General features: G+C 36.8%; 1 protein-coding gene across 1 annotated transcript in view; it reads left to right on the top strand.

Moving 5' to 3' along the window:
• The window catches only part of LOC145988904 (activating signal cointegrator 1 complex subunit 3-like), a 209,003-nt gene that overhangs the window by 164,936 nt on the left and 18,433 nt on the right, over window positions 1-25,634 (top strand). The window contains exons 22-28 of the mRNA XM_083124197.1: window positions 1,429-1,588; window positions 3,378-3,598; window positions 6,580-7,380; window positions 10,501-10,998; window positions 15,115-15,299; window positions 19,410-19,575; window positions 21,471-21,737. Of these exons, the coding sequence (XP_082980323.1) occupies window positions 1,429-1,588; window positions 3,378-3,598; window positions 6,580-7,380; window positions 10,501-10,998; window positions 15,115-15,299; window positions 19,410-19,575; window positions 21,471-21,737 (2,298 nt within the window). The remainder of the gene's footprint in view (window positions 1-1,428; window positions 1,589-3,377; window positions 3,599-6,579; window positions 7,381-10,500; window positions 10,999-15,114; window positions 15,300-19,409; window positions 19,576-21,470; window positions 21,738-25,634) is intronic.

The raw sequence follows: 25,634 nt of genomic DNA, 5'->3' as shown, positions 1-25,634 counted from the left end.
TTTGTAATAAAAAAAATGTGCATTTACTTTTAGGTGTTACAGGTTTAATATCCTTCAAAGTACTATCCATTTGATGCAATGCACTGGTCTAAACGTGTTTTCAACTTTTTGAAGCAGTCCTGAAACTCTTGCAAAGAGATGCCTTTTAATGCCTCCGTCGTTTTTTCCTTCACCTCTTCCACATCTGCAAAACGTTTTCCTTTGAGGTCTTTTTCCATTCCAGGGAATAAAAAGAAGTTGCATGGAGCGAGGTCGGGTGAATATGATGGGTGAACCAGCTGGGTCATGCTGTTTTTAGTTGAAAATTGTTTTACAATCAAGGCTTTGTGCGCTGGCACTTTGTCGTGGTGAAGTCACTACTCCCCACTTAGCCACAACTCGTGGCGTTTTTATCTCATTGCATCATGCAAAAGTTTCAGAACTTGTAGGTAAAATGCGTGGTTAACAGTTTGACCGTTAGGAAGGAATTCTGCATGAACAATGTCGTTTGCATCAGAAATAGGAATCAACATTGACTTGACATGTCACCCTAAGCGATATTGGTTTGCAAGTGACAATGCACCATTCCTGAAGTGGAAAAAACACTCATAAACATGTACGTTCTTCAGAGCAGCTTCCTTACAAGCTGCTTCAAGCATTACAACTGTTTCCTCTGCCTTTTTCCGTAACAGAATACAGAATTTCACAGCCGCACATTGATCAAACTTTTCAGCCTTCACAAAAATCGACCAACAAGCAAGAGATGCTTAACAGAAAAAAATACTACGTGGCACCATGAATTTACTCGACGACGCCAGTCGGCACACTGATGCAAAAGGGTCCATGCAAAAGGCATCTACCAGCGGAAGCATGTACTACAATGGGCCTCCCCACCAGAGAATGATTCTGGTTTATTTTGGGTCCCCTCCATGTATATTGGATCAGTAAAATTATTGGTAATTTTAATGATAAACTGGTACACTAATATGCCTAATTTAACTTATACTGATTGTGTGTCATTAATTTGTCTCATCGTTATAAAATAAACAAAAATGGAAAACAGTTGTAACATGTTGAGAAAGTGTTTATTAGGAAGCTCTCATATGAATCCATGCATGCCTAACTTTTCAGTCAGCTCTTGTACTCATTGTTGTAGACGTCGTTAAATCCAGAGGTTAGTTCGACAGTGTCAAGAAGGTTTCAACAATCAAATGCAGGCTTGTGAAGCCTGTCATGCTGGTATTGTGTGCAACATTGCTGTTTGGGTCATTGACACCTGTCTCATGTCCCTTGTCACTTTGGTGTGAAATCTCTCTAATTGATGGAATGCCTTTATTTGATGTTTCATCCCAACTAAAGAGTTATAAATTATCTGTGCATCACAACTTAATTCATTCCACGTATCGTTATTATTGTGATCAAAATCGTTCCCATTTTTATTAAATTCAGGTGGCAAGGAAGGAGGAACTTACGCACATGCTGGTTGTCAGCAACCGTCTTGTAAACTGCCAAGTAGTTGTGGCCAGTGATCAGTGGATGGGATGTTCGAAGACTTGCAAGCTGCCTTTCCATGATGTAGTTTTGCCACTGGTGGAACCTCACTTTACAGGTTTGTCTATGTTTACATTACAATTGCCAATTGAGGGTGGCTACTCACTGGGAATTCCTTGAAAGCTGGGAATTATGTGTCAATTATTGGCTCCTGGAATTATGCGTGGATTCTGCGTGATTTTTTTCTCCTAGAAATATAACCAAGAACTTGGAACAGTCATGGAAAACCATTTTTCTTTCTTTCTTTTTTCCACTTGCCAGGATTTGGCTTTGATTTTCCTTGAACCAGCTTCTTGAGAAAGATTTCATTTTTATTAATTTATTGTGAGCTATATTGAATAAACTTTATTCTCTTGAATAGCGAATGCTGCTTAACTCTTAAAAACATTACTACGAGAATGTTAAAGCACCCAAAATGATCTGAAAATTTATTTTAAATGAAAAATTACCTAAAAGAACAATCATGTAATTTGTTTACCCAGAATGAATGGGAAGATACCACAAAAAATCCACAACATACAAAGTCTAAACTAGATTCCATGGTGCAACAGACTAATTGGTTTCTATTAACAGCCTATCATTTGGTGCAAAATTCTTCAATTTTTGTTATTTTGTATAAAAAAGGCATAATTCTTGACCTTGCTTTTGTAAATAAATGTCTAGACACAATTAACATTTTTTTTAGATTTTTCAAAATGTTAAAAAAAAAAAAGATTATCAAGTTCTTTTTTAGTTTTTTTTTATTTGACAAAATCTAATGTGTAACATATATGAAAGCTTCACATTAAAATGTTTCCAGCTTAATTACTTGAGCCTTGTATTCCATTGTAATAAATGATATTTGCTCACTTTGGGATATACTTTGGCAACTTCAAGACACTTACAATATCAACCTAAGTTTTGTTGTTTTCCTTATATTCATAATATCACTCAGTGTACTAAATGTTATTGCAGTCTGAAGAGATCATCTGAAACATTGTGTTAAGTTAATGTGGAACGATCCTGTCACATTGTAATGAAGGAGTTCTTGGTGCTATCCTCATTGCAGGCACATTTCACAGTGGTTTGGGTCCCACTTTAAAATGGAGGTGCTTTTCCAATTAGCCTGCATATTTCACTGCATAACCATCGCACCATGTTCTTTTCAGTCCACACATTGGTTTATAACCTTTCATCACGTAATCATCTCATCAGTGAATCATAATGAAACCAATGATAGCGAAGTAGAATCTTCAAACACAGAAAATTTAATTTTGTAAGCCCGTACTTTGCAACATTGTACTAAATTTTCTCAGGTGTAATATTTCGACTATATGCACAAATCAATAAGAACTAATATGATAACTTTTTTTTCAGACTGGAAAAATGTTCACTAAACTGTCACGAAGAAATTATGTGCGTCGTTTTGGACTATTTAATTTTAATGTATATTCACGACCATTCCATACATCCTAATCTTGCACCAAAGTGAATTTAGTAAGAAATGATTTTTAAGTACTGGTAAAACTCTCACATAAAAAAAACCCACAATGGTCACACATCCCTTTTTGGCAAAAAATATAATGGCATAAAATGTGTGTTGATTATACGGTGAAATGCAATATCTGAACACAAAGTGGCTTTAAACTCAAACTTCGACAGAACTTTGCCTTAACTTTCTACCATTCCACAAATCTTGAAAATCTCGCCATTTTCATTTATACAGGAAAGAAGTTCTTGTAATTTCCATAGTGTTGAAGGCTGCTTTAGGTTTTATTGACGACTTTGAATTTAAGTGTGATATATCCATGCAAGTTTTATTGTGACTTTCATCACAGCTTGCTAATTTTCCTTTTCTCTTCCTGTAGAATTATTAGATCTGGCACCACTGCCTGTTTCTTCCTTGAGGAACAGAGAATTTGAAGGGATGTACGAATTTTCACACTTCAATCCAATCCAGACGCAAGTGTTCCATTGCTTGTATTACTCTGATGACAATGTGCTGCTTGCTGCTCCCAGTGGATCAGGGAAGATTGTCGCAGCTGAATTGGCCATCCTTAGAGTGTTCCGTGAACACCCTTGTGGAAAGGTAATCAATCAGCTAAGTAGTTTTTGATTGGATAAGTTGAAGGGGGAAGGAATGTTTCTGATTTGGGAGGAGGGGTACAGATTTGCCTTCCATATATGTATATGTGTGTGTTTTGTGACGAGGTTGTATTTATCTCACCATTAGGGACACAAATTTATGGTAAATAAAAACTTAGGAGAGGGGTAAAGAAATATTATATCGGCGGTATATACCAGCGGTGGAAAAAAAAATTTTTACACACACTTTTGCATGGTGAGAGGAAATAACATAAAAAAAGCTATAAATGAAGTTTTTGAATCAGCATCTGTTTGTGCTTTATCAATAGGGCCATATATTTATGGTGAATAAAAGATCAAGATGGTGGTCTAGTCGGTATGGTGTCTGACTGCCATGCAGGGGACCCGGGTTCGATTCCCAGGGTGGGTGATCTAAGGTTGTAATTTTTCCAGCTTTGTCCCCGCATAATGCAGGTCTGGGGCTCACTCAGCTTCAAATCGGTTGGTACCTGGGGGCAACCTCGGGAGGTAAAGGTGGCCAGAGTGTGGTGCTGTTCTCATCATCTCCAAAATGGCCGAAATTGAAAATGTGTGGAGCCCTACCCCCGCATCCCCTTCCCCTAAATGTGCTTTAATGGCATGGTGCTATATGCATGGGGAACTTTACCGTTGTACCTAAAATATCAAGATTCCAGTACAAAAATTGATCATATTTCAGGATCAAAAGCAGTATATAAAATGACATTCAGTGTTAAAATTGTGGATTTGATTTTAAAAACTATGCTTATTATACAAAATAAACATTTCCCTTCTAATAGCACATTAATGTAGTTATAAGAGTACTGAGTCATTCCATTTCAAATCAACCAATGGTCTGAACCTTACATCTCAGACATTGATAAATTTTGGTATAGTGGTAGTACAAGTAAAGTTGACTTAAACTGACGAATTTCAGATTTTTTATTTTTTTTTGGAAAACTCATAAAACACCCCTTTATTTTTTTTTAAATATATGTTTTGAAACATCAATTTACTATTTGTGCGCAAAATTTCATAATGGGATGATAATGGGTTTCTATGGATTTTTTTTGTAATGGTTGTGAAATTTGCTAAATTTGTTGACTTCCATGTAAAAAACCATAAGTATAAGCTGAGTGGTTGATATTGAAGTGTCTGTGGGATGAAAATAAACTTAATTATAAATTTTTGTTATCGGCGCATTTAATTTGAATGACCCTACATGACAAGTTCGAAAAGCACAAACCTGAAAAGTTCCTGTCCCAAGAGGCTAACACGTGGGAGAGGCTATTTCTATAGGTTTAAGTTCATGAAGACATGTAAGACATGTTTGGAATTTTATTGCGGAGCCTCAGGGCAGAATGTTTTAGTGATGAACTCTCTGTCTCAATACAGAGGTCCATGTTTGAGTCATCTTCTGTTGATGGGAGTTATTTTCTGAATGTACCGTCGTCAGTTTAACCTAATCAACATTTATCCTCAGTACTGCAGTTAGCCACATTTGACAGAAAAGCAACTTAAAAATACAGTAGAACCTCAATGTACTTTCATAGATTTTTACATTTTCCTCATTATACATTCAATTTTTGTGGTTCCAATAGAGCAAAATATCATAAAAATTTCCTGGATTTTACATTTTCCCACATTTCAAGTCTTTTCACTATGGTCCCCTGAGAAACATAAATTTGAGATTCCACTTATTCTGAGTGGTAGGAATGTGTTAGCAGGGTTGATAAAAATCATTTTTGATGATTTCTATTTAAATCAGATTTTTTTTTATTTACTGTAATTACAATATGTGATTTTTAAAAGATTGATTGATTGAGTTGGTGTTTTAAGTCTACTTTATGCATAGTAATGCTAATTGGGACTGGACCTACAGTTTAATGTGGGATCCGAACCACTACCCAGATAGCACGTAAGTTAGCTGCAAGTTAAATCGAGATTCGATTTAACTTGCAGTTAACTTACGTGCTATCTGGGTATGTGCCTCCATCGGGTATCGCACCCAGGACCTCTTGATTACAAGGCGACGACGCTACCACTGCTCCATCGGGGAGGCCCTGTGATTTTTAGAAGAAAACATGCATAAAGTTGTTCTATGTTTTCCCTCACAATTTATATTAATATACACTATTATTTTTCAATGTTTAAGGTATTTTCTGACCATACCTTTCCTTTCTCTAGTCTATACATGGAGCATTATACTGCTCATCAGAAGAACATTTCATATAAAATTTTCACATCAAAACACATTTGGAGAACAGCATGTATTATGTTGTCGTACTTCTCATTAAACTAAGGCAATACTTTAAAAGCTGGTTTTGCTTGTCTCCACAACCGTAACTTAAAATAAAACAGGAATTAGTCTTGTTATGTAAACCACACATATTTTTTAGTCTTTCTACCTGAATTTCATTTATTTTTTAAAATGATGATTTGCTAAATTTTATCGCCTGCTGTGTTTAGCTAAGATTAATGATAATGACACTATTTACAGTTTAACGTAATCGATATTTTGAATATATTTCTACGGAAAATATTTGCTATTTGTGTCCATGAAAATGTGAAGCAACAGATATTTAGTATGTTTGTAGTTTGGTTTACATATTATGTTTTCTTTTTATATGAGTTGTGAGCTTCACCTTTTAGTACATATATTCTGTTCTCATGCTTTTCCTTTGAAAATGTTAGAGCATATAATGGCCTAATAAACATCATTGAATGATTACAAGAGCAAAAGTCATTCTGATATCCACAAATTATTTTTGATGTGAATCTATAAATCATTTCTTTAGTCTGAATGTAATTTAAATCATTGACTTTCTAGACACACACACAATTTAAATCAAACAACCTTCTTTATTATTAAATTTTTCATTGGTGATGGGTTGTTGGTTCATCTCTACTGTGTACACATTGTTGTGACTTAAATGTGATGAACAAATAAATTTTCTCCTCTTTTAGGTGCTGTATATTAGTCCAGTGACAGAAGCTGTTCAAAAGAGACTCAAGGATTGGAAGAACAGCTTTGAAGCAAATCTAGGGAGGAAAGTGTGTGAGCTGCCAGTCGAGACTGAACTAGCTGTAAAAACAATGAGGAGTGCCAGTGTGTTGGTGTCGTCGCCTGAAACATGGAGTGCTTTGTGTAAGAGGAAACAAGTGACAGACATGTTAAATTCGGTGAAGCTGATTATAATAGGCGAACTACATTTGCTGTACAAGACTAGAGGTGCTTTCGTAGAAGAAACTTTAATTTGTGCCACGAAGGCTGCAGGCAGCTTTAACCAAAGATTGCGTGTGGTTGGACTTTCAACAACGCTAGCATTTTTCCGAGACATGGCAGAGTGGCTCTGTGCAGACTCGACATTCAATTTCTGTCACGACAGTCGACCCGTTCCTCTAAACATGGAACTCAACATGGTCCACGATCCGTTCTACTGCTCGAGGATGTCTTCCATGAACAGGCTTATTTTCGAGAAGATTCGTAAGCATGCCTTATCGAAACCAGTGCTAGTCTTTGTTCCCAACATTCCGCAAGTTTTTTTGACCGCTGTGGCTTTACTTGGATTGATTAACTTATTGCCAGAGAACGATTACAAGCAGTGGCTACATTTGGATTTGAATCATAGTGACCATGCCCTGCAAGAGGTGAAAAATCAGAACTTGAAGAGAAGTCTACAGTTTGGTATTGCGTTTTGGCATCCAGATGTATGTGAGGAGGACTTGAGTGCTTTGACTAACCTGTATTTTCTCGACAAGATTCAGGCAAGTATCAGTAATATTCACAACAAAAGTAATTATCTCTGAAGGGTTACAATTAGCTGCAAGCAGTTTTTGGTTTGCATATAACCTAATCTCCAACAACTAGGGATAAGGTTTGTCCATCATTTGCAAATCCTCAAATTTGTCATTCATCCATTTTGGTCTTTCCTTCTTTGAAGTAGGGTTTCTCTTAATATTAGGAATGGGCCAATATGAAATTTTGACTGATACTGATAACTGATATTCTAATGATCCGATATAAAATTCCAAATGGTCCTTGAAGAACCTGAATGAATCATTAACCTCCTTAATAAATGTGTGTTTCAAGCTGACTGCAATGCAAAAGAAGTTACATATTTAGACATTTATATTTTAAAAAAAATAGGGTATAAAGATTATCCATAAAAATTATGCAGAATTTTGCACTAAATTCTAAGATATTTATTGATATATCAGTAATTTTACTGATACACTGATATGCCCATATCAGCCGATATAATAGAGTACTGATTAATCTGTCCCATCCCTACTTAATATTGATTTAGGCATCCCATTAGTTTTTAATCTTCTGTACATGTCATATACCTAAATGGTGTTTTATATAGCATATATTATATGCATTTGTTTTATAAAACCGAATATAAGTTAAATCTACATAAGACTACTGGTGGGGTTAGGGGGAGCATAACATGCTACGAAGCCAGGAAATTTAAGGGTTAGAAAGAGAATTTTGGGGAAATCATAAGGGAATTTTCAGTTCAAATCAAGAACAACACTTCCAGCCAGAAGTGAAAGTGGAGGGTTCACAGATTGTAATTCCAAGAATAAAACCTCTTTTGCACAACTTTCAAGAATTCCAAATATTTGAAAATTCTGTCTCAGTTGTCGCAACAAATAGTACACCCAGCATTGCATTTTGGTAGAGGTTTGAATTAATTTAGTCCCCCAAGCCATTTCTTGTGATTTTTGAATAGATAGAAGTCACATGGAAGTAAATCTGATGCTTCAACAATTCAAACTTCAGTTAATGATATTTAGCCGTGCAAACTTTTGAGGTGTTTGGTCTAACATGAGCAAATGCAGTATCTTCAAGTATAAAGTTTCTTAATGCTCAAATGTTCATGTAAGATGTAAACATACTCGCTTGAGATCCCCACCATATCTGCTATTTCTTTAACTTTAAATGTTGAAAACAATTTTGTGTGGTTCTTTTACCTATCATGTCTGAATTAAATTAAATTAAACAATAATTAGAAACAATTTCAGGAAAATGTCCCCCCTTATTTGGGCATCCATAGCAGTGTTGGTCTACAATACTCGTCCAACCACATTAAACTCAGCAACTCACGAGTGAATGGTTTTAAATAGGGCTGAGCCAATGTATCAGTATCGGAAATTATTGGTTGGAATTCATGTACCGATACCAGCCGATACTTTTCTGGCATTTTGGTCCACGTGACACTTTTGCAGTGTCTAATTATCCAGAAATTATTCAAAATTCGAAGTTTATTTTTATGTTACACCAATTTTGCACAAAAAATTACATAACATATATTTTTATGTACGGATGTAATTCATGAATATTCTAAAGCAAATTTCTTGGTAAATTGAGTCATATACTAATTTGGAGAAGAATATTTTCACCAATATGGATTAATATACTACGTAGAAATTTTCAGCAAAAAATGCAGGCTCGACCAGGCTGCTTTACCTGCGTGGAATCGTCTCTGCCAGTGCTACTGCAACGGGATCTGTTGTCTTTGAAACACAGTAGACTTCGACGTTGCCTGGTTTCTCCCAGCGTAGAGATGTTAATTATTGTAGATTCCATGGAGGTAAAACAGCAATAGCGAAGAATCAGGTAAGGCCAGACTGGCTTGGTAGCTCAGTGGTTAGAGCAATGGCACGGTATGCCAGTGACCTGGGTTCGAGTCCTGGTTGAGCCTGCATTTTCTGCTGAAAATTTCTACATAGTACATCCTGTGTGTGCCTAATCTGCATTGATTAATATTTTGAACAAATTTTCATTATTGCAATTTTCAAGAATCGGTATCTGTATCGGTGGGAATCAGTAAGAGTATCCGTTGAAAGTGGTATCGGCTCAACCCTAGTTTTAAAGGAATGAAAAAATTCACCAGAAATAGAATCTAGTTTAGCTTTGATCTGGGTAGCCTTTCCTTTTTTTAAAAAAAAATAATTTGATGTTAGCTCAAACCTCCTTTCACACTAACCTAACCATGGCACCACAGCATTCAGCTTTTCCATTGGGTGATGCACGGTCAGTGCATCAAGTCTGTTTTGTGGCTTATGATACCAGAGTCCACTACATCTTCTTTCAAGTAGCACTCCAATTTTCCTCACAATACTAAGTCAACACCAAAAACTTTGGTGTTCCCACCAGGAATCGAACCTGGAACCATTGCACATACGATGTGTGTTCTTTGTATTTTTATACATTATTTTGTTCAATAATTAGCAGTAATGTAACCATGTTTCTTCAAATTCAAGATGCCATCGAATGAAAGGCACACCTTGAATATTGCCTCAGTTTTTAAGAAGAAAAAAAATACTTTCAATTTAAGGTGCAGGATTCCATTGAAATTTAATGGGAGTGTTACAACCCAAAAGTGTCCGTGACCATACATACCAGTACTTTATTAGAACAATGTTGTTTAGTATTACACTTGTATTGTTGTTACATTGTTACACTTGCCGTTAACAATACTATAAAAAAAATTGTTAAGTGCTTTTTTATCAATACCTCCATTTCAACAAAATATCAAGGAAAATACTTGATTATTGAAATTGGCAAGTACTCCATTCTATGTTACACTAATACCATGGTATATTATATACACACACTCACATACACACTTGTATTCAAGATGCCATCAAATCCAAGGTGCACATACATTTTCAACATCCAGAGCCCGTAAAAATATGGTAGTAGTAGAACCTAAAGTTTGGCTCCTGCATTTTACATGTTTGTGCTTATTATTCTTTCCACATCCAGACATTTAGTCCTGCATTTTAAGTTCCCGTGCTCCTGAGAATCTTATAATTGAGGTTTCACTGTATTTGTGTAGTTTGAAAATGTTTCACATGCATCTTTTCAACCTGTAGGTGTTCATCACAACTACAGATCAGGTGTGGAAAGTTGATCTCCAAGCATATCTAGTCATTGTTAAAGGAATTGAATGCTATGACAAGAAGACAAGATGTTCCTCTGATTCCGTACAAGTGAGTGATCTTATCGAGACAATAAGCAAAGCAGGACGCTATTCCGTAGACGACTCTGCTATGCATTTAGTGTTCCTTCATCACAAGCGGAGAAAGCTGTACAAACTGCTTCTTCACTGTCCGCTTCCCGTTGAATCCAGTCTGTTGCAAATGCTTCCGGAACTCTTGTGTGGCAGGATCGCTTCCGGTGAGGCTCAGACTATGGAGAATGTGCTGGAGCACTTGAATCACACGTACATGTTCAGAAGACTGACTCGCAATCCATGCTACTATGACCTTATACCTGTAGGGACTGTGAAAGTCTTGCATACGGAGATGACCAGAATGATACATCAAGTGATAAAGAAGCTTGTTAAGTTCCATTGTGTTGGAGTTGAGAAGGTATGTATCCGTAGAATAAGGTCTACCAGACAGAAACATTCCCGTTAACATAAATGATTCCAAACATCTTGAAGCAATTTTTATAGCAGACAAGACAGGGATTGCACAAGGATATATTTCAGAATACTATTTGTGGTTGCAAAGAGTGCAGAAAGCATTGTGTATATAATATGTACAGCACGAGAGTTGCTATTTAATTAAAGAAATATTTAAACAAATTAAACTGAACGTAATTTTCCTGTAGCATTGCAAAATGGCCACCAATCTCACCTGTATATTTAGATTTTTTTTATATGTATTGTTTGCTATCATAGTCACATATATTGCAACAACTGGGGATCTATATTGAATACAAAGATACTCGCAGGCCCCACAAACTGTTAGAGAGATAAGCAACATTATTAAAAATGAATTAACATAAAACTAAGTTATAAATCTTAAAAAAAAAAAAACACTGTACGATTCTGTCCTTGAGTCAGTAATTGTCCATTTGTAATGTTATTGGTTGGTTGATTTGGTGTTATAAGTCCACTTTATCTCTACATACTCTATTTACTCATGTATAATGTGCACTTTTTCCAAAATTTTTGCCCCCAAAAACTGTGTTGCATATTATGAATGGAATAATTCGGACAGCCAACATGAAATCTTAGAGGGTCATTCCATGATTTTGTGACACTTGCATTGATTTTTCTGTTTATGGAACCCTATCATCTTATATGTCCTTGTAAAGCTTAAATTCTTCAGTTTCTGAATATGGCAACAGTATTCCATTCAAGTTGGTGACACTAATGTGCAATGCGGTTGAAATTAGCTCATCACAAAATGAAGGAACATTCTGATTTTTATGGTACTTCGATTAAAAAAAAAAAAAAAAAAAAAAAAAAGCAAGGAAAAATAAAATAATAAGTAACATGTATTACTGGCCAAATAATATTATATATATATGGAGTGTGTAAATGCCTTAGTGGAAGAAATCTTGTGCTGGTAACTGCTACTTTGAGGGACCTGAATGTACCTCGTAATGTAATGTTAATCACGGAAAGAGTATATATTTGGTTGTTTTTTTATAAAAAGTAAAGAAGGAATGAGCAAAACCACATATAAAAGTTTAAAGGCCATTTCCCATGATTTTTCAGTTTGTAATGTAATGTTGCGACACACCAAGAAAAGCAGTGCCATTCTGGCTGAATTCGAGCATGCACCTCCCGTCACATGCGATGCGTATCAGCAATATTTGTTGGGCGAGAAATAATAGAAAAACTTCCTGAGCACTGAAAATTCATAAGGTAATATTGATCTCACTTTCTACTACTACAGAATAAATAAGGTGGCTCAAGAGTGAAAGCTTTGGGATGCTAAACACAGTGGAGGGAAAGGGGGGAGGTGGCATGACTTATTGTTTAAGCATTAGGATATTCTCCTCTCGGTTCACAAAGCAACAGGTGACTCATTGAATATGAATGATGTCATTCACTCTTGATCGGCATAGCAACAGCTTTACAACCTACAACTAAGAAAGCTATTTCTTGAACCTGGATTGTACTGTGCATTATATACGAGACATGATTGTTTGTCACTTTTCCCCATCAAAAACCAGGGTGCACATTATACATGCATAAATACGATATGCACTATCCATTCCAGCCTTTGTGCAACATTAAGTTGCCTGTGACTACCTTTATGCATGAGGATAACTAGTGCCATCTCTCGACAACTGAGGGTACTGCTTAACCGATTAACTATTTAAAATGTTTACAATTTTTTAGGAAGTAGGTTTAAAACTGATAGGGACCAGAATTATTTTGCCTTATTTTTTCCAACAACCATTTTTGTGTGTAAAAGTAAGTCATATGCAGAAATTAACCTTTTGAGTCCCAAGGCCATTTTCACTGGTAAGCCTCTCGGTCCCGAGCCGATTTTGAGCAAAATGCAGAGTTTCAATTAAATGAGTGTAGATCAGAGACTAATTGCCCTAGAGAAATGAGTGATATACCGTTGTACGCGGAATGAACCAATGTAACTTGAGTTGTACCCCCAAAAGGAATGGTCGGCACGCCACTGATTCAAGCTTCAAAATGCAGCAGTACCTTGAAATGACTCTAGCTCAGAGACGATATATAATTTATGCACATTCGGCGTATATATGGAGGGGGAAATCCCCTGAAAATACTTTTTTTAAAAAAATGGGGTTTCCCCCCGCCTCCCCCGAAAAAATGGATATGAAAAGTTCAAAATGCACATAGAAATTATCGCTGGCATGTAAGAAACAGAAAAATATTTTCATTTTTGTCATATGACCAATATTCCGCGAGTTGTACCCCTGAAACGAAAGGCTTGTACGCCACTGTCTCAAGCTTCGGAATTGAGCGAACTGCAGAGTTACATTGAAATGACTATAGCTCAGAAACTAAATGCCCTAGAGATATGAAAGATATACCGTTGTACGCAGAATGAATCACAGATTCAGACGATATATAATTTATGCACATTCAGCGTACATATGGAGGGGGAAAGGGGGAAATCCCCTCAAAAATACTATTCTTAAAAAAAGTGGTGTTTCCCCATGACTCCCTGCCCCAAAAAAATGTCAAAATGCACAAAATGCGAAATTTATGCAAATTTGGCGTATATATGGAGGGGGAAGGGAGAAAAACCCCAAAAATTATTTTAAAAAATTGTCACTTCACTCAAAAAATGTCCTTGCACCTGGGCACAAAACGACACCTACGCACAACATACACGGACGAAAAGCTAGAACGCAGTAAAAAATGAGCGCCGATTCTTGCAGCTGCTTGAAATTCTATTTTTAGACAATGCAGGGAAACCCCTGTTGCAACTTGTGGATACTTGTGCTAAAAAAAAGCAAAGGTTTTCTTCAGCGCGCTTCGAAATGCCATTCTCAGAATGCAGATTCAACAACCAGTCTTCCCCCTCCGCCTGCTTGCACCCTCACGGAAAACTTTCATTTTGACATCGGATACTGATAAACAAGTTTCCTTCGAATGCAGGTAACAGGCGGGAGTGAAAAAGCATTGCTTTAAAACAACAAAGCCCATCTTCCTTTGTCGGCAAAAATTTGACCTTGAAAAGAGACGCATAAGAGAAGTCCCTTTTCCAGCCTTTTCCCCTCCATTTTCATGAAGAAAAAAAATGATGCAAGAAACATTTCTGTTAAATACATGTGTTAGGAACAATATTAAAAAAAAAATCGAAATTCTAGCCAGAAATAGAAAAGTTATAACGTAAAAACTACGACACAGCGTCTCGATCGAGATGCTTGGGACCGTGAGGGTTACATTTGGGTATCTCGATCGAGATGCTTGGGAAACTAAAGGTTAAAAGATATAACTTTACAGTCCAAACTTATTCTTAGTTTTTGTACTTGCTACAGAATTTGACAAATTTCCAAATTAATCAACATATATGTAACTACTCAGAACTTGAAAAATTAAAAACAAAAAGAAAAAAGTCAAATGAACCTTTGTTCTACTCAAAACCTGATTTATATTATTTACATAACATTCAGGAGAAGCATTTAACATTTTGTACTTTTCTTAGAAAATTAAAGACCTAATTATCAATTATATACAGAAGGACCTTCTTATTTTAAACCATCCAATGAAAAGACATTTTAGGAAATGGAAATAAACATGCATGTGAAAATTTTACATTGAATCAACCACGAAAATATTTTAAAATATTTCAAGAAACTTCTTGTATTCTAAAGAATACATCAAAGTAACATGGTAAGAAAATGTAATGGACTGTACAAAAATATGACAAAGATATACACTAAATATGAGACAATACTTTCAAGAATGTGTAGCTGAAAATTTAGTGAGAAACACAAAAAATCACATAGAAGATTGAATTTACCTAACCTTGTGACTTAACTACAAACTTCAACAAGTCTAATTAATTTATTATAACTATGTTGCTAGAATCAAACTTTTATTATGTACTCACAATTTTGAAAATTAGGGTACCTACTGATAGCTGATTTAAGATTTATTTTCAAAATTAAATATGCATTAATTTCTAAAAATACTGCACAAAGTTAACAGGAAGAATATGTTGAAAGGCATTCTGTAGTCGGTCTGTATATCTTTTAAGGTTTCGCAAAGAATTGAGCCAAATATGACTGGGAAGGTTGCATCTTTAAATAGTGTGAACCACAGCTCAATAAAGACATTCTGTGACACCCTGAAGCCTGATATGCCCATGGAAGAAATGCTCAAATGTGTGTGCTGTAGTGGAGAATTCAGACAACTTGTACGGAAGATACCAGAATCAATATTGTACGTTTTTGGCAGTTTAGTGTAGTTGTAGTCTAGTACATGAAAATGTTTTACATTTGTGTGGTATAATTGGTTAATAGCAGTGACATGCCCAAGATTTTTGTAAAGGGGAGGCAGATTATTCCTTCTTTTTTGGGACAAAAGGGCCTCCATTCATTTTCCCTTGAACACACCACTGGTTTATAGTAGGACTGATCCGACACTGATGCCAATGTATGGGAAAGTATTGGTTACAATTTTGCTAACAGATACCAATCGATAATTTTCTGGAGTTTGGGTATTTTGCAGGGTCCACAAAAATGCCACATGACACGTTTGCAAAGTCTGATTTACCTGCAAATTATGCAAAATTCAAAATTTTCATTTATTTTTCACTATTTTTGTGTGGAAAAATTAATGTGATTGAGCAGCAGCTATTTTAATATTGCAATGAACTTATTTTAAAGCAAAACTCTGTCATATGTATGCAAATTATTGCACTGTAGTAGTTACATATTAATAAATATTTTGAGTTATTACAGTTTTTGAGTTATTACACTGGTATTGATATGGTCAAGGGAAGAGTATCGGGGTCAGTATTGGTACCGATTCAGTGTGATATCGGCTCAGCCCTACGTAATATCGATTATTTGTAAATACTATATATCACATCACCACAGCAACGGGCACACAAGCTGCAAATAATTTTTTTTTTTAATGCAGTTTTACTGAAAGCACACAAACTTTCTATTTCCTAATATTTAATTAAATAAAACTTACTTTCCTTTTCACCCCGATTGGGAGCATAGAGCCTTGATGAACACATGCCATCTGATTCTATTCTTTGCCATCTGTTTAATTTCTATCAAGCTTTGCCTTGTCTATCTGCCTTTCTTTTCACCAGTTATTTCTGGATTCTTCTCTTCACTTTGTATCTTGTGGGTTCCAATCCAAAACAATTTGTTATATATTTTGGCTACCTTTTCAGTGTATACCATATCAATTTTGTGTAGCAGATCTACAGTGCACTTGCAGTTTATTTCTTACAACTTATAGTACACCAGCCACGAAGCAAAGAGGCTTAAAAAAAAATTGGCCTGCAATAGAATGTTAATGATTGGCATCCATGCTAAATCAATCAGTCATAGACCAGACTGAAATACTAGGGTGGATGCCACTAAAAATTTTGACCTTGAAGGTCATTTTAAGGAAATATTGTAACCTAAAAGGGTCAAAGTCATCCAAATATAGTCATGTAATATATCAAAAGAAAGGTATGGATGAGACACATTTTGATACGGTTTTTGGGACCAGAATTTCGATCTCAGAAGTAGGTCATGAAGGTCAAAGTCCACTCCAATATTTCTATCAGACCTGCGGTCTATTGGCTTAGCATTGGCGATTGCTATTAACATTACACATATTAAAAGTACTTTTAAGCCTACTGAAAGAAAACTAGCTCATGTACCATGTTGTCTATACAGTATACTATGTACGGTCCTGGAGATAATTTTAGATATATCCAAAATATTAAGTCACGACATACTAAAACTGAACTATGATATTCATTTTATTAAATAAAGTGAACAGCAACATTTCCGAAACTAGAAAAGTTGCATTAGAAAATCTTTATTTTTTACAACACACACATACTGCAAGCAGTTTTGAAAATGATAGAAACATATTTATGAATAAGCAAAAACTGTTGGTCTGCACACAAACACAAACTACAAAATTCAGCAAAGAAACCAAAGCGTTCACAATTTGAAACATGTTTTTTGACATTGAAAGTTTGAGTTTTTGTTTTTAAGTCAATTTTTTACACAGATAGGCTAATCAGGGAATATACCTTCTGTTTAAAGTGAACCACTAGGTGCCTCAACTGATATTCAAAATTGGGACCCCTTGATTCCAAGAGTGCATCGAAAATATACTATTGTTTATATAGCTGTTTTCATCCAATTCTATTTTGTTTATTTTACATCGTTTATCTACTTCATAGTCCAATAGAGACGATGAGAGGATGAACGATAAACAGGGCAAACACATTGACAATGCTGGAGGTGATGGCAATCAGCCTGCAACTACCCGCTGCCCATACACTGGGTTAGGGGGAAAGGCACATAAGCTTGTAAATGATAGAGAAGCCTCCAACGTATTCTTGAAGTGGCAGGAGACTAGTATACCACTGCAGTGCACAGCACGGAAAGGTTTTCATCTTGTGCATGGGCACACAACAACAGAAATTGCTCACCAAGTAATTTCATTTGTGATTATATTATACAACTACTATTAACTACACACCTGCACTTACGATGTAAATTAAGAAATATGTGGTGTTTCCTTGCCACCTAGGAAGCAGTCGCCACTGTTTCTCGTCCAGTTCTATCACGAGTCATTTCACATTCTTGGGTATGAGAACATCAGAGAGCTGGATAATTTCATTGTGGAGTACATTTCTATCATTTGCTCTCTTGTTTCTTGAAATTTTGGCCACATTAAATGAAAATATCAAAATTTATGAACCGATTCCTTCTCACTACCCGGTGGTATGGTTATTCCATTCAATATGGGTTCAGTTGTGTTGGTTGCGTACATCCCAAATTCTGTCCATTATTCATTCAGCCCAGCACTTGCTTTCATGAAGTTCATATGTGAAGGCCACTTATCAGAAATACAGGGTTATTCAAAATGATTGTTGTAATTTCAATATTACTTTCTGGAGCAAGTAATGAAACATTGGCTTCTATAACCGCAGCAATAGATGGAGACACTCTCAAAGTTTTCTTTATTTTTTTCCCTCGAATTCCATCCGTCAATTACCATTTATCAACACAGTACTCTGAAAGCATTCTTTGGATAGTGATCATCAGAATAGGCAAGATGGCTTCATTCTAAGTCACTTTGGTTGCAGAGTTCCCTCTGATTTTCTAAGTCTCTGTTGGAAAGCCTCTCTAATGTGGTACACTTGTGCTTTTATTTTTTCCACTGTGCAGTCACCCTGTCTCCTGAAACTGTGCACATCACCGGCGAATGGAATGTATCGTTGGACAACGACAACTAACTGACTATGATGAAACTCAAGCACAAAAAAATGTTGTGTCAGAGCCGTGACCCTCTGTCTTGTAAAATCCGCCTCCTAGCAGCCAAATGCATAACTACAGGACACTGCCTATTATGAAAGAAAAATTTGAATGTCTCCGTCAATTAATGCAGTTATAAATGTCAAATATTTCATGACCAGCTCAGAAAAAGAAAATGAAATCTCGACAATAATTTTGAATAACCCTGTATACCATTCTCAAATTGGGACTATGACCTACTTCTGAGATCGATATTCTGATCTAAAGATAGTAGCAAACTGTTTGTCTCGTCCATACCTTTCTTTTGATATATTATATGACTATATTTGGAAAACTTTATTTGATCTTTTTGGTTATAATATGACCTTCAAGGTCATAATTTCTAGTGGCAACCACCCTAGTATTTCTGTCTGATATATGACTAATTGATTAAGCATGGATGCCAGTCATTAACATTTCATGCGGGTAAAAGTCACAATTTTGATCTTTGGCTGGTCTACTATTAAGATTCTGTCCAAGTTTCACATCCATAGAGTAATACACATCTTATCAGTGGCGGCGATTGGGTTCCAAAACCGAGGTGGGGGGAATATACAGTGCATTTCCCTTTGTAGATAAAGTTTAGCATAGCACGGGAGCAAAAGTGGCAAAAAGTGGGAGGCAGCTGCCCCACCCCCCACCCTTATCGCCGCCACTGCATCTTACATTTCTGTTAAATGATCTGATTTTCGTTTTGATGGTTATTTGTTTAGTGTAAAGGTAAATTTGGAGCCACAATGACCGCAAAATGAGCTTTTTTAAAAAAAGAAAATTAAAGAGTTAGGTGATGAATAACTCTAAACTCCATGGTGAACAGCCCTTTGAGGGCTACCACCTGTGTTTTTATTGGATTATGCATAGTTGGTGCATAGAGTCTTATTGCTGCTATTATCTTCCACAAGGAACCTGGAACCATCCTAAAGGCAAGATACATGTAATAAATCATTGACTGCTAATAAAATATTTTTTCCCAGTAGGAATTATAAAGTGTTATTATGCTTATTTTCAGATCATTTGTGGATCAACTACCATTGAAATTTGACAATTCTCAAATGGACTCTGCAGAAACCATAGTGAACGTGTTGCTTCAGGCACATCTGTCCCGCATTAAATTGCCTGCATGCTACAGAGCATATGCAAAGGTGGTTGTTGAGAAAACCTTTAAGATTTTGCAGGTTTGTACTTTTTGCGTATATTAATATACTATATTTTTTTTTTACCTAAACCTTTCTTACATTTGTTAAATGGACTAATAAGCAGTGTTTGCCAAGTTGCTAAGTGCATCTTCAGTTGTTCTTTTAGCCATTGAGGTTGATCATAAAGGATTTTTGGGCAACGCTGCCTTATGACTACAAAATTGATTTAAACTAGTTGTCGCTTTTGGGGATATTGTGCAATTCACTTGCAACGGTGACCTTCATCAATTTCATTACGCCATTCATGGATGATAGGAAAGCAGGCACCCTGAACATGTTGGTCTAGACGTTTAAGGTTGGTCTCATAATCTAAAAGGTTGTGACTTCAAATTTTAGATAAGGTTTTCCTCTCAATGTTTTAAACAATAATCTTCTCTTTCTGTATATATAAGTAACCACATTGTATCTGCATGTACACTTCACTACTTCTTTGTTGATTGTAACGAAAATAAATTAAATTTTCTCATTCGTAAAATTCAAATCTCATTCTCTTCGGTTCGTTTTCTTTTATTTGAGCCATTCATTGATATTTACTAAGTAAGGCATTTACATTTTGGGGGTATGAATATCATTTTAAGTGCACTGTAATGGGAACAATATTATAGCCGCAGTACCTCAGTCATTAGGGCATCTGACTGCCATGCAAGAGACCCGGGTTTGATCGGGGGGGGGGGGGGGGCAGGATTCTATCCAACTGTTCAAATGGCTCCAGTGCCCACCCCTTGTCGTATAAAGTAGGTACCTGGAGGAAACGGGGAGTAAAGGTGGCTAGGGGCATGGTGCTGATCACATCACGAAGGTGGGGCCCCACCTTCGGCTGTGATCAAGGAAATATGGGGTCCTAACTCCATGCCCCTATATGCCTCCATAGCATGGTGCTAAGCACAGGGGATCACTTTACACACACACTTTTTTTTATTGGTAACAATTTACGCCAGCCCTTGTGTGCCATGTTCTCATGGATGAATGTTCACTAATAGGATTGGTTTCGATCTTTAAAAATGTTGAAGTCATTTGTACTTTATTGTGAAGAATTGTGTTTACTCCTTCATTTCCTAATTCATTACCAGCATTGGAGCAGCCCCTCTGACACAAGACATGGCCAAATTCTCTGCCATGTAGTCAATGCTGCTCCAACTTCTTTTATTTTGTAGATTTTTGTGCATTTTAGGTCATAAATATCCTAACCCCCAGTTATTAACATGATAAATTACTCCAGAATGTTCTGGGGCAATTTAGTATATTTTGAAATTACTTGAAAATCCTTGAAAAGTCAGGAAAATTGTTTTGCCAGTATAAGTGAGCACTCTGGTTAGGCAGGTCATAGGCAGTTTTCTGATTGAAGTTGAATTGTTGTTTTAAGTCCACTTTATGCACAGAAAAGCTAATCGGGAATGGACCTACAGTTTAAAGTGGGATCTCAACCACTATGTGCCTTCACTGGGTATCGAACCCAGGACCCCTTGATTACAAGGCAACGACGCTACCACTGCACCACCCTCTGATTGAAGTGACATGCAAGAAGCGACCTGTATAATTTGAAAATTAACCTTCAGAAATAAATGTAATCTTTTGCACTGAAGCGACATGAGAGGCTGCACATGACAGCCATTTTCTGAAGAGCATGCAAACATGTCGCCTTGGTCTCTTGATGCTATTTTGCAGATGGGAGGGGCATGAGTTACTTGTCAATTTGGTGTGAAATCACTGTGTCGCATGCTTTTTGTCATCTGCATGAATCATCGCTTGTTGTTTTGGTCTGAAGGCTGCCCATGCTTTCAGATATCTAAATGTGGGAAAATAAATGTCTGAAGTTCCACTTCATTGTGTCCGATTACAACTCAGACTATTATATTTCTGTTGTTTCATTTAAGGTTTTGATAAGCATTGCAGCTGGGAAGGGCTGGCTGGCTGCAACCCTGAGGCTCCAACAGCTGCAGCAGATGGTCATTCAGGGTCAGTGGCTTCAAGAGTCTCCGATTCTGGTTTTGCCAAACTTGCAGGTGCATCATTTGAATTTGCTCAGTGTAAATAAATCCCAGAATGCATCCCTTGTGCAGCTGATGTCCTCGTTCCACAAGAAGCACCTGGACATTCATTCACTCCTCAAAGACAAGATGGCCGCCAGTGCTATCAGAGAGGTCAGTAATTCTATATGTTAATGCTCACTGTTAAGGACTTCTTTCTAATCATTTTATCTATCTTCTCGAACATTGGATCTTTTTAGATCCTCACTGCAGAATATTGTGCAGATTGGTTTTGATTCTTCACAGTGGTGAACGTTTCTTGCTACATTTATACATCAACATATTCCAATCATATATGTTACATAAACAAGCATATGTTTTTTTGATTTGGCGACGTTTCAATATGTAATCCAGAGATTATTTTAGCAAGTCGTGTAACTGATGTTTGCTAGAATTAATCCTTTTTATATAAGGGTTGCCCAAATGAAAGTGAGACTGTTTTTTTTTTTTTTTTTTTTGTAATTTATTGGTTGGAATATATGAACATACAGGAAGTAAAAGTAATCCATGGGTGACATATCCTGTACACATAGTTGTCACCTTGTCTGTTCCTTGTCTGTTCAACCAAGTGTCCCAGCGCCTCACAAGGGTATGGATACCCTGAGTGAAGAACATCCGTGGTTGACTGAGGAACCAATCTTCAGTGGTGTCACGGACCTCAGCATCGTTGGCGAACCGGCAGCCCTTCAGATGTACTTTTTAGTGGACCAAAGATGTGGTAGTCGCAGGGTGAGAGATCGGGGTTGTAGGGAAGATGATCGAGGACTTCCCAGCGGAAATGCCACAGCAGATCACGGCACACCTTCTGCCTTCAAAAATTGAATAACTGCTCGCTGGGCCTGTTTGGACAAATCCATGTTGTTAACATGCTTCTGCATATGTAAACAAAACACTGTGTCATCAGACCATACCAGGTATGGCTACGATGTATGCTTTTTTACATACAACACCACCTACCAGAGCAAACACAAAGCTCTGTGTAGTTAAGCTACGATGCTACGACAAAAGTCTTAGTTTCATTTGGACAACCCTTATATCTTGGTAATGAAAGTTGAAGCAGGGCTTGAAATGGACGAGAGCGGGCCAGAACGGTATTCTGGTTCGTGAAAATCTGAATTCTCTATTCCATCTTGTCAAAAATAGCAACGGACCATTCCAGTTCTGTGATATTCCTTGTTTAGATATTTCGCTACATTTTTCTTTTCAGTTTGAACTAAATTGTAAATTCTCCCTAATAGTACATTGCAGCATTATATAAAAGCTTCCCTTCTACGTGGAGATGCATTGTTGCCACGGGGGGTATTACCAAGGTATGACTGCATCTAGTCATGTATACTGTATTTTATATTATTTGATGTTTATGTAGCGTGTCCGTAAAGTCATGGTGCACTTTTGACCAGTCACAGGAAAGCAACAAAACAAGATAGAAATGTGAAATCTTCACCAAATAAAAGGAAAACTCTCCAAGTTTCCGTACTATGATGCGCAAGCGTGTGCGCACACAGGTGATGATGCAACACTACGAACTGCGCAGCAGCGGATCAGCCCTCGTCCACGCCAGTCGAGATGTGGACGGTACAGAGGAAAGTCCAGTGTGTTCTGTGGCTTGCGAAGTTCGAATCCGTGAGCAAAGTGCAACGTGAATATCGTCGCGTGTACAACTAAGCGCCACCACATAGGAATAACATTTATTGGTGAGATAAGCAGTTGAAGGATACCGGCAGTTTGTTGGACAAACCCCGTTCTGGTAGGCCATCGGTAAGTGACGAGTCTGTAGAGGCTATACGGGAGAGCTACCTAAGGAGCCCTAAAAAATCTGTGCGTCCATGTGCTCGACAATTACACCTAAGCAAGACTACAGTTCATAAGGTGTTAAAGAAACGTCTGCATTTTTCGGGTTACAAATTGTAGCTGTTGCACGCTATCAAACTGGCGGATAGACCCACACGATTTGCGTTTGCTACAGATATGCTTCATAAGATCGACAATGATGAACGATTTCTGCAGAAGATTGTGTTTAGCGATGAGGCGACATTACATGTCCGTGGACATGTTCATCGCCATAACGTCCGAATATGGGCTGCTGAAAACTCCTATTGCCTACGTTGAGTACGAACATAACCCCTAAAGTGAACGTGTGGTATGGCCTCATGCTTGATAAAGTGATAGGCCCATTTTTCTTTGCGGAGCAGACTGTGACTGCAAACAACTACCTTGACATGTTGGAAATGTATGCAGTGCCACAATTTCAAAGGTGTCATCTTTCAACATGACGGCGCGCCTCCACACTATTCCAACATTGTTCGTGAGTTTCTGGATACAACGTTCCCCCAGCTGTGGATAGGCAGGGGTTCTGTCCAGCCATGGTTACCACAATCCCCAGATCTGACGCCCTTAGACTTTTACTCGTGGGGTTATGTGAAGCAACATGTGTACAGTGAACATATCAACGACATCAATCATTTAAAACAGAGAATCACAGACGTTTTTCACTCAGTTACACCAGACGTCCTTAACCGTGTGTGGGAAGAACTTGAGTATCATTTAGATGTGTGTCAGGCAACAAATGGAGGCCACATTGAACTTGGAGAGTTTTCCTTTTATTTGGTGAAGATTTCACATTTCTATCTTGTTTTGTTGCTTTCCTGTGACCGGTCAAAAGTGCACCATGACTTTACGGACACACTGTATATATATTAACTATTATTAATTGTAATGAAGTGCATCATTTCACTAGATGTTAAACTCATCACTGTAGTAATCAGAACCAACATAAGGCAAGACCATGTTAATGAAAGTAAAGGTTTCCATTTCATTAAATTTTTCATTTCGAGCACTGAATTGAAGTGTAAAATGAAAGTTCGTAACAATTAAAAATTGGTTGGATTTTATAATTTTAAATTTGGGGAGAAAATAAATTGAACAATAATGCAAAAAGTAAATGTATTTCATATAATTAGGCCTTATTGTCATATTTTCTTTTCTTTCCTTTTGCCATTCTTGTTTTGTGCTGTATGAAAGCTCATTTTACATTAATTTACATTAGCCAGCCCCCATGGCAGAGTGGTTAGCACATCGCCCTATGCCGTAAGGGATCCTGGTTTGAAAAAACAATCTTAAAACTGGAGGTATATAATAAGGGCAGTAATTTCTCAAGATAGGTAATGTTTGTTCCTTAGTAAATAACCTAATTGCAATCCTGGCCTGCACATGGATGTTTGTGAGTGTCCATTCATCAGTTTCATCATATCATCATCCCCATCTAGGCAATTAGCCAAAAGTGGCACAAAAGTGAAGTAAAATAAAGCAAATCAATCAATCAATTATTTTATATTAATATTTTTCACATTAACTTCAGTGTATTTCTCTTCCAAATTGGAAATTATAAAATGCAAATAGTTTTTAATTCTTACCAATGACCATTTTACATGTAGACTATCATTATCGAGATTTATTGTTAACATGTGTAAACGATAAGCTTTCTTAGTTATGACAAATATCAGTTACATGGGTTGGTAAAAATACCATGAGTGTAAATTAAATGTCGCCAATTTAAGAAATAAATGATTATTACATAAACATATATTATTTTTCTGTATTGAAGTATTGCTTTTGATCTTTAAATATCTGGAATATGTTTGGAGCAGAACAATCACTACTCCCATCGGTATCAGCCACTAATGTTTTATATATATTGCGTAGTGTATGAAATGTTAGTTACTTTCAACCTTAACAGCTACACTCGCACACAATTAGATTCAAGTTTTTATTGTGTATACATACCAATGTATCAGTTTGTTCTTAAAATAGGCAATGAAATTGTGAGAACAATATACCTTTGTATCCAAAATCACAGAAGCCGACCTCTGTGGTGGAGTGGTTAGCACACTGCACTGTGATACCAGGGGTTGTGGGTTTGAATTTCAGACTGGGCGTGGGTGTTCCATGTCAATTTCATATAATCACCACTCATCCTATCCTCATCATCGCAATTAGCCAAAAGTGGCAGAA

This window comes from Lepisma saccharinum, chromosome 6, assembly GCF_977018435.1.
Source record: "Lepisma saccharinum chromosome 6, izLepSacc3.1, whole genome shotgun sequence".
Classification (NCBI taxonomy): Eukaryota; Metazoa; Arthropoda; class Insecta; order Zygentoma; family Lepismatidae; genus Lepisma; species Lepisma saccharinum.
The sequence above is the reverse complement of the archived record's forward strand: the minus strand, read 5'-3'. Positions and strand labels throughout refer to the sequence as shown.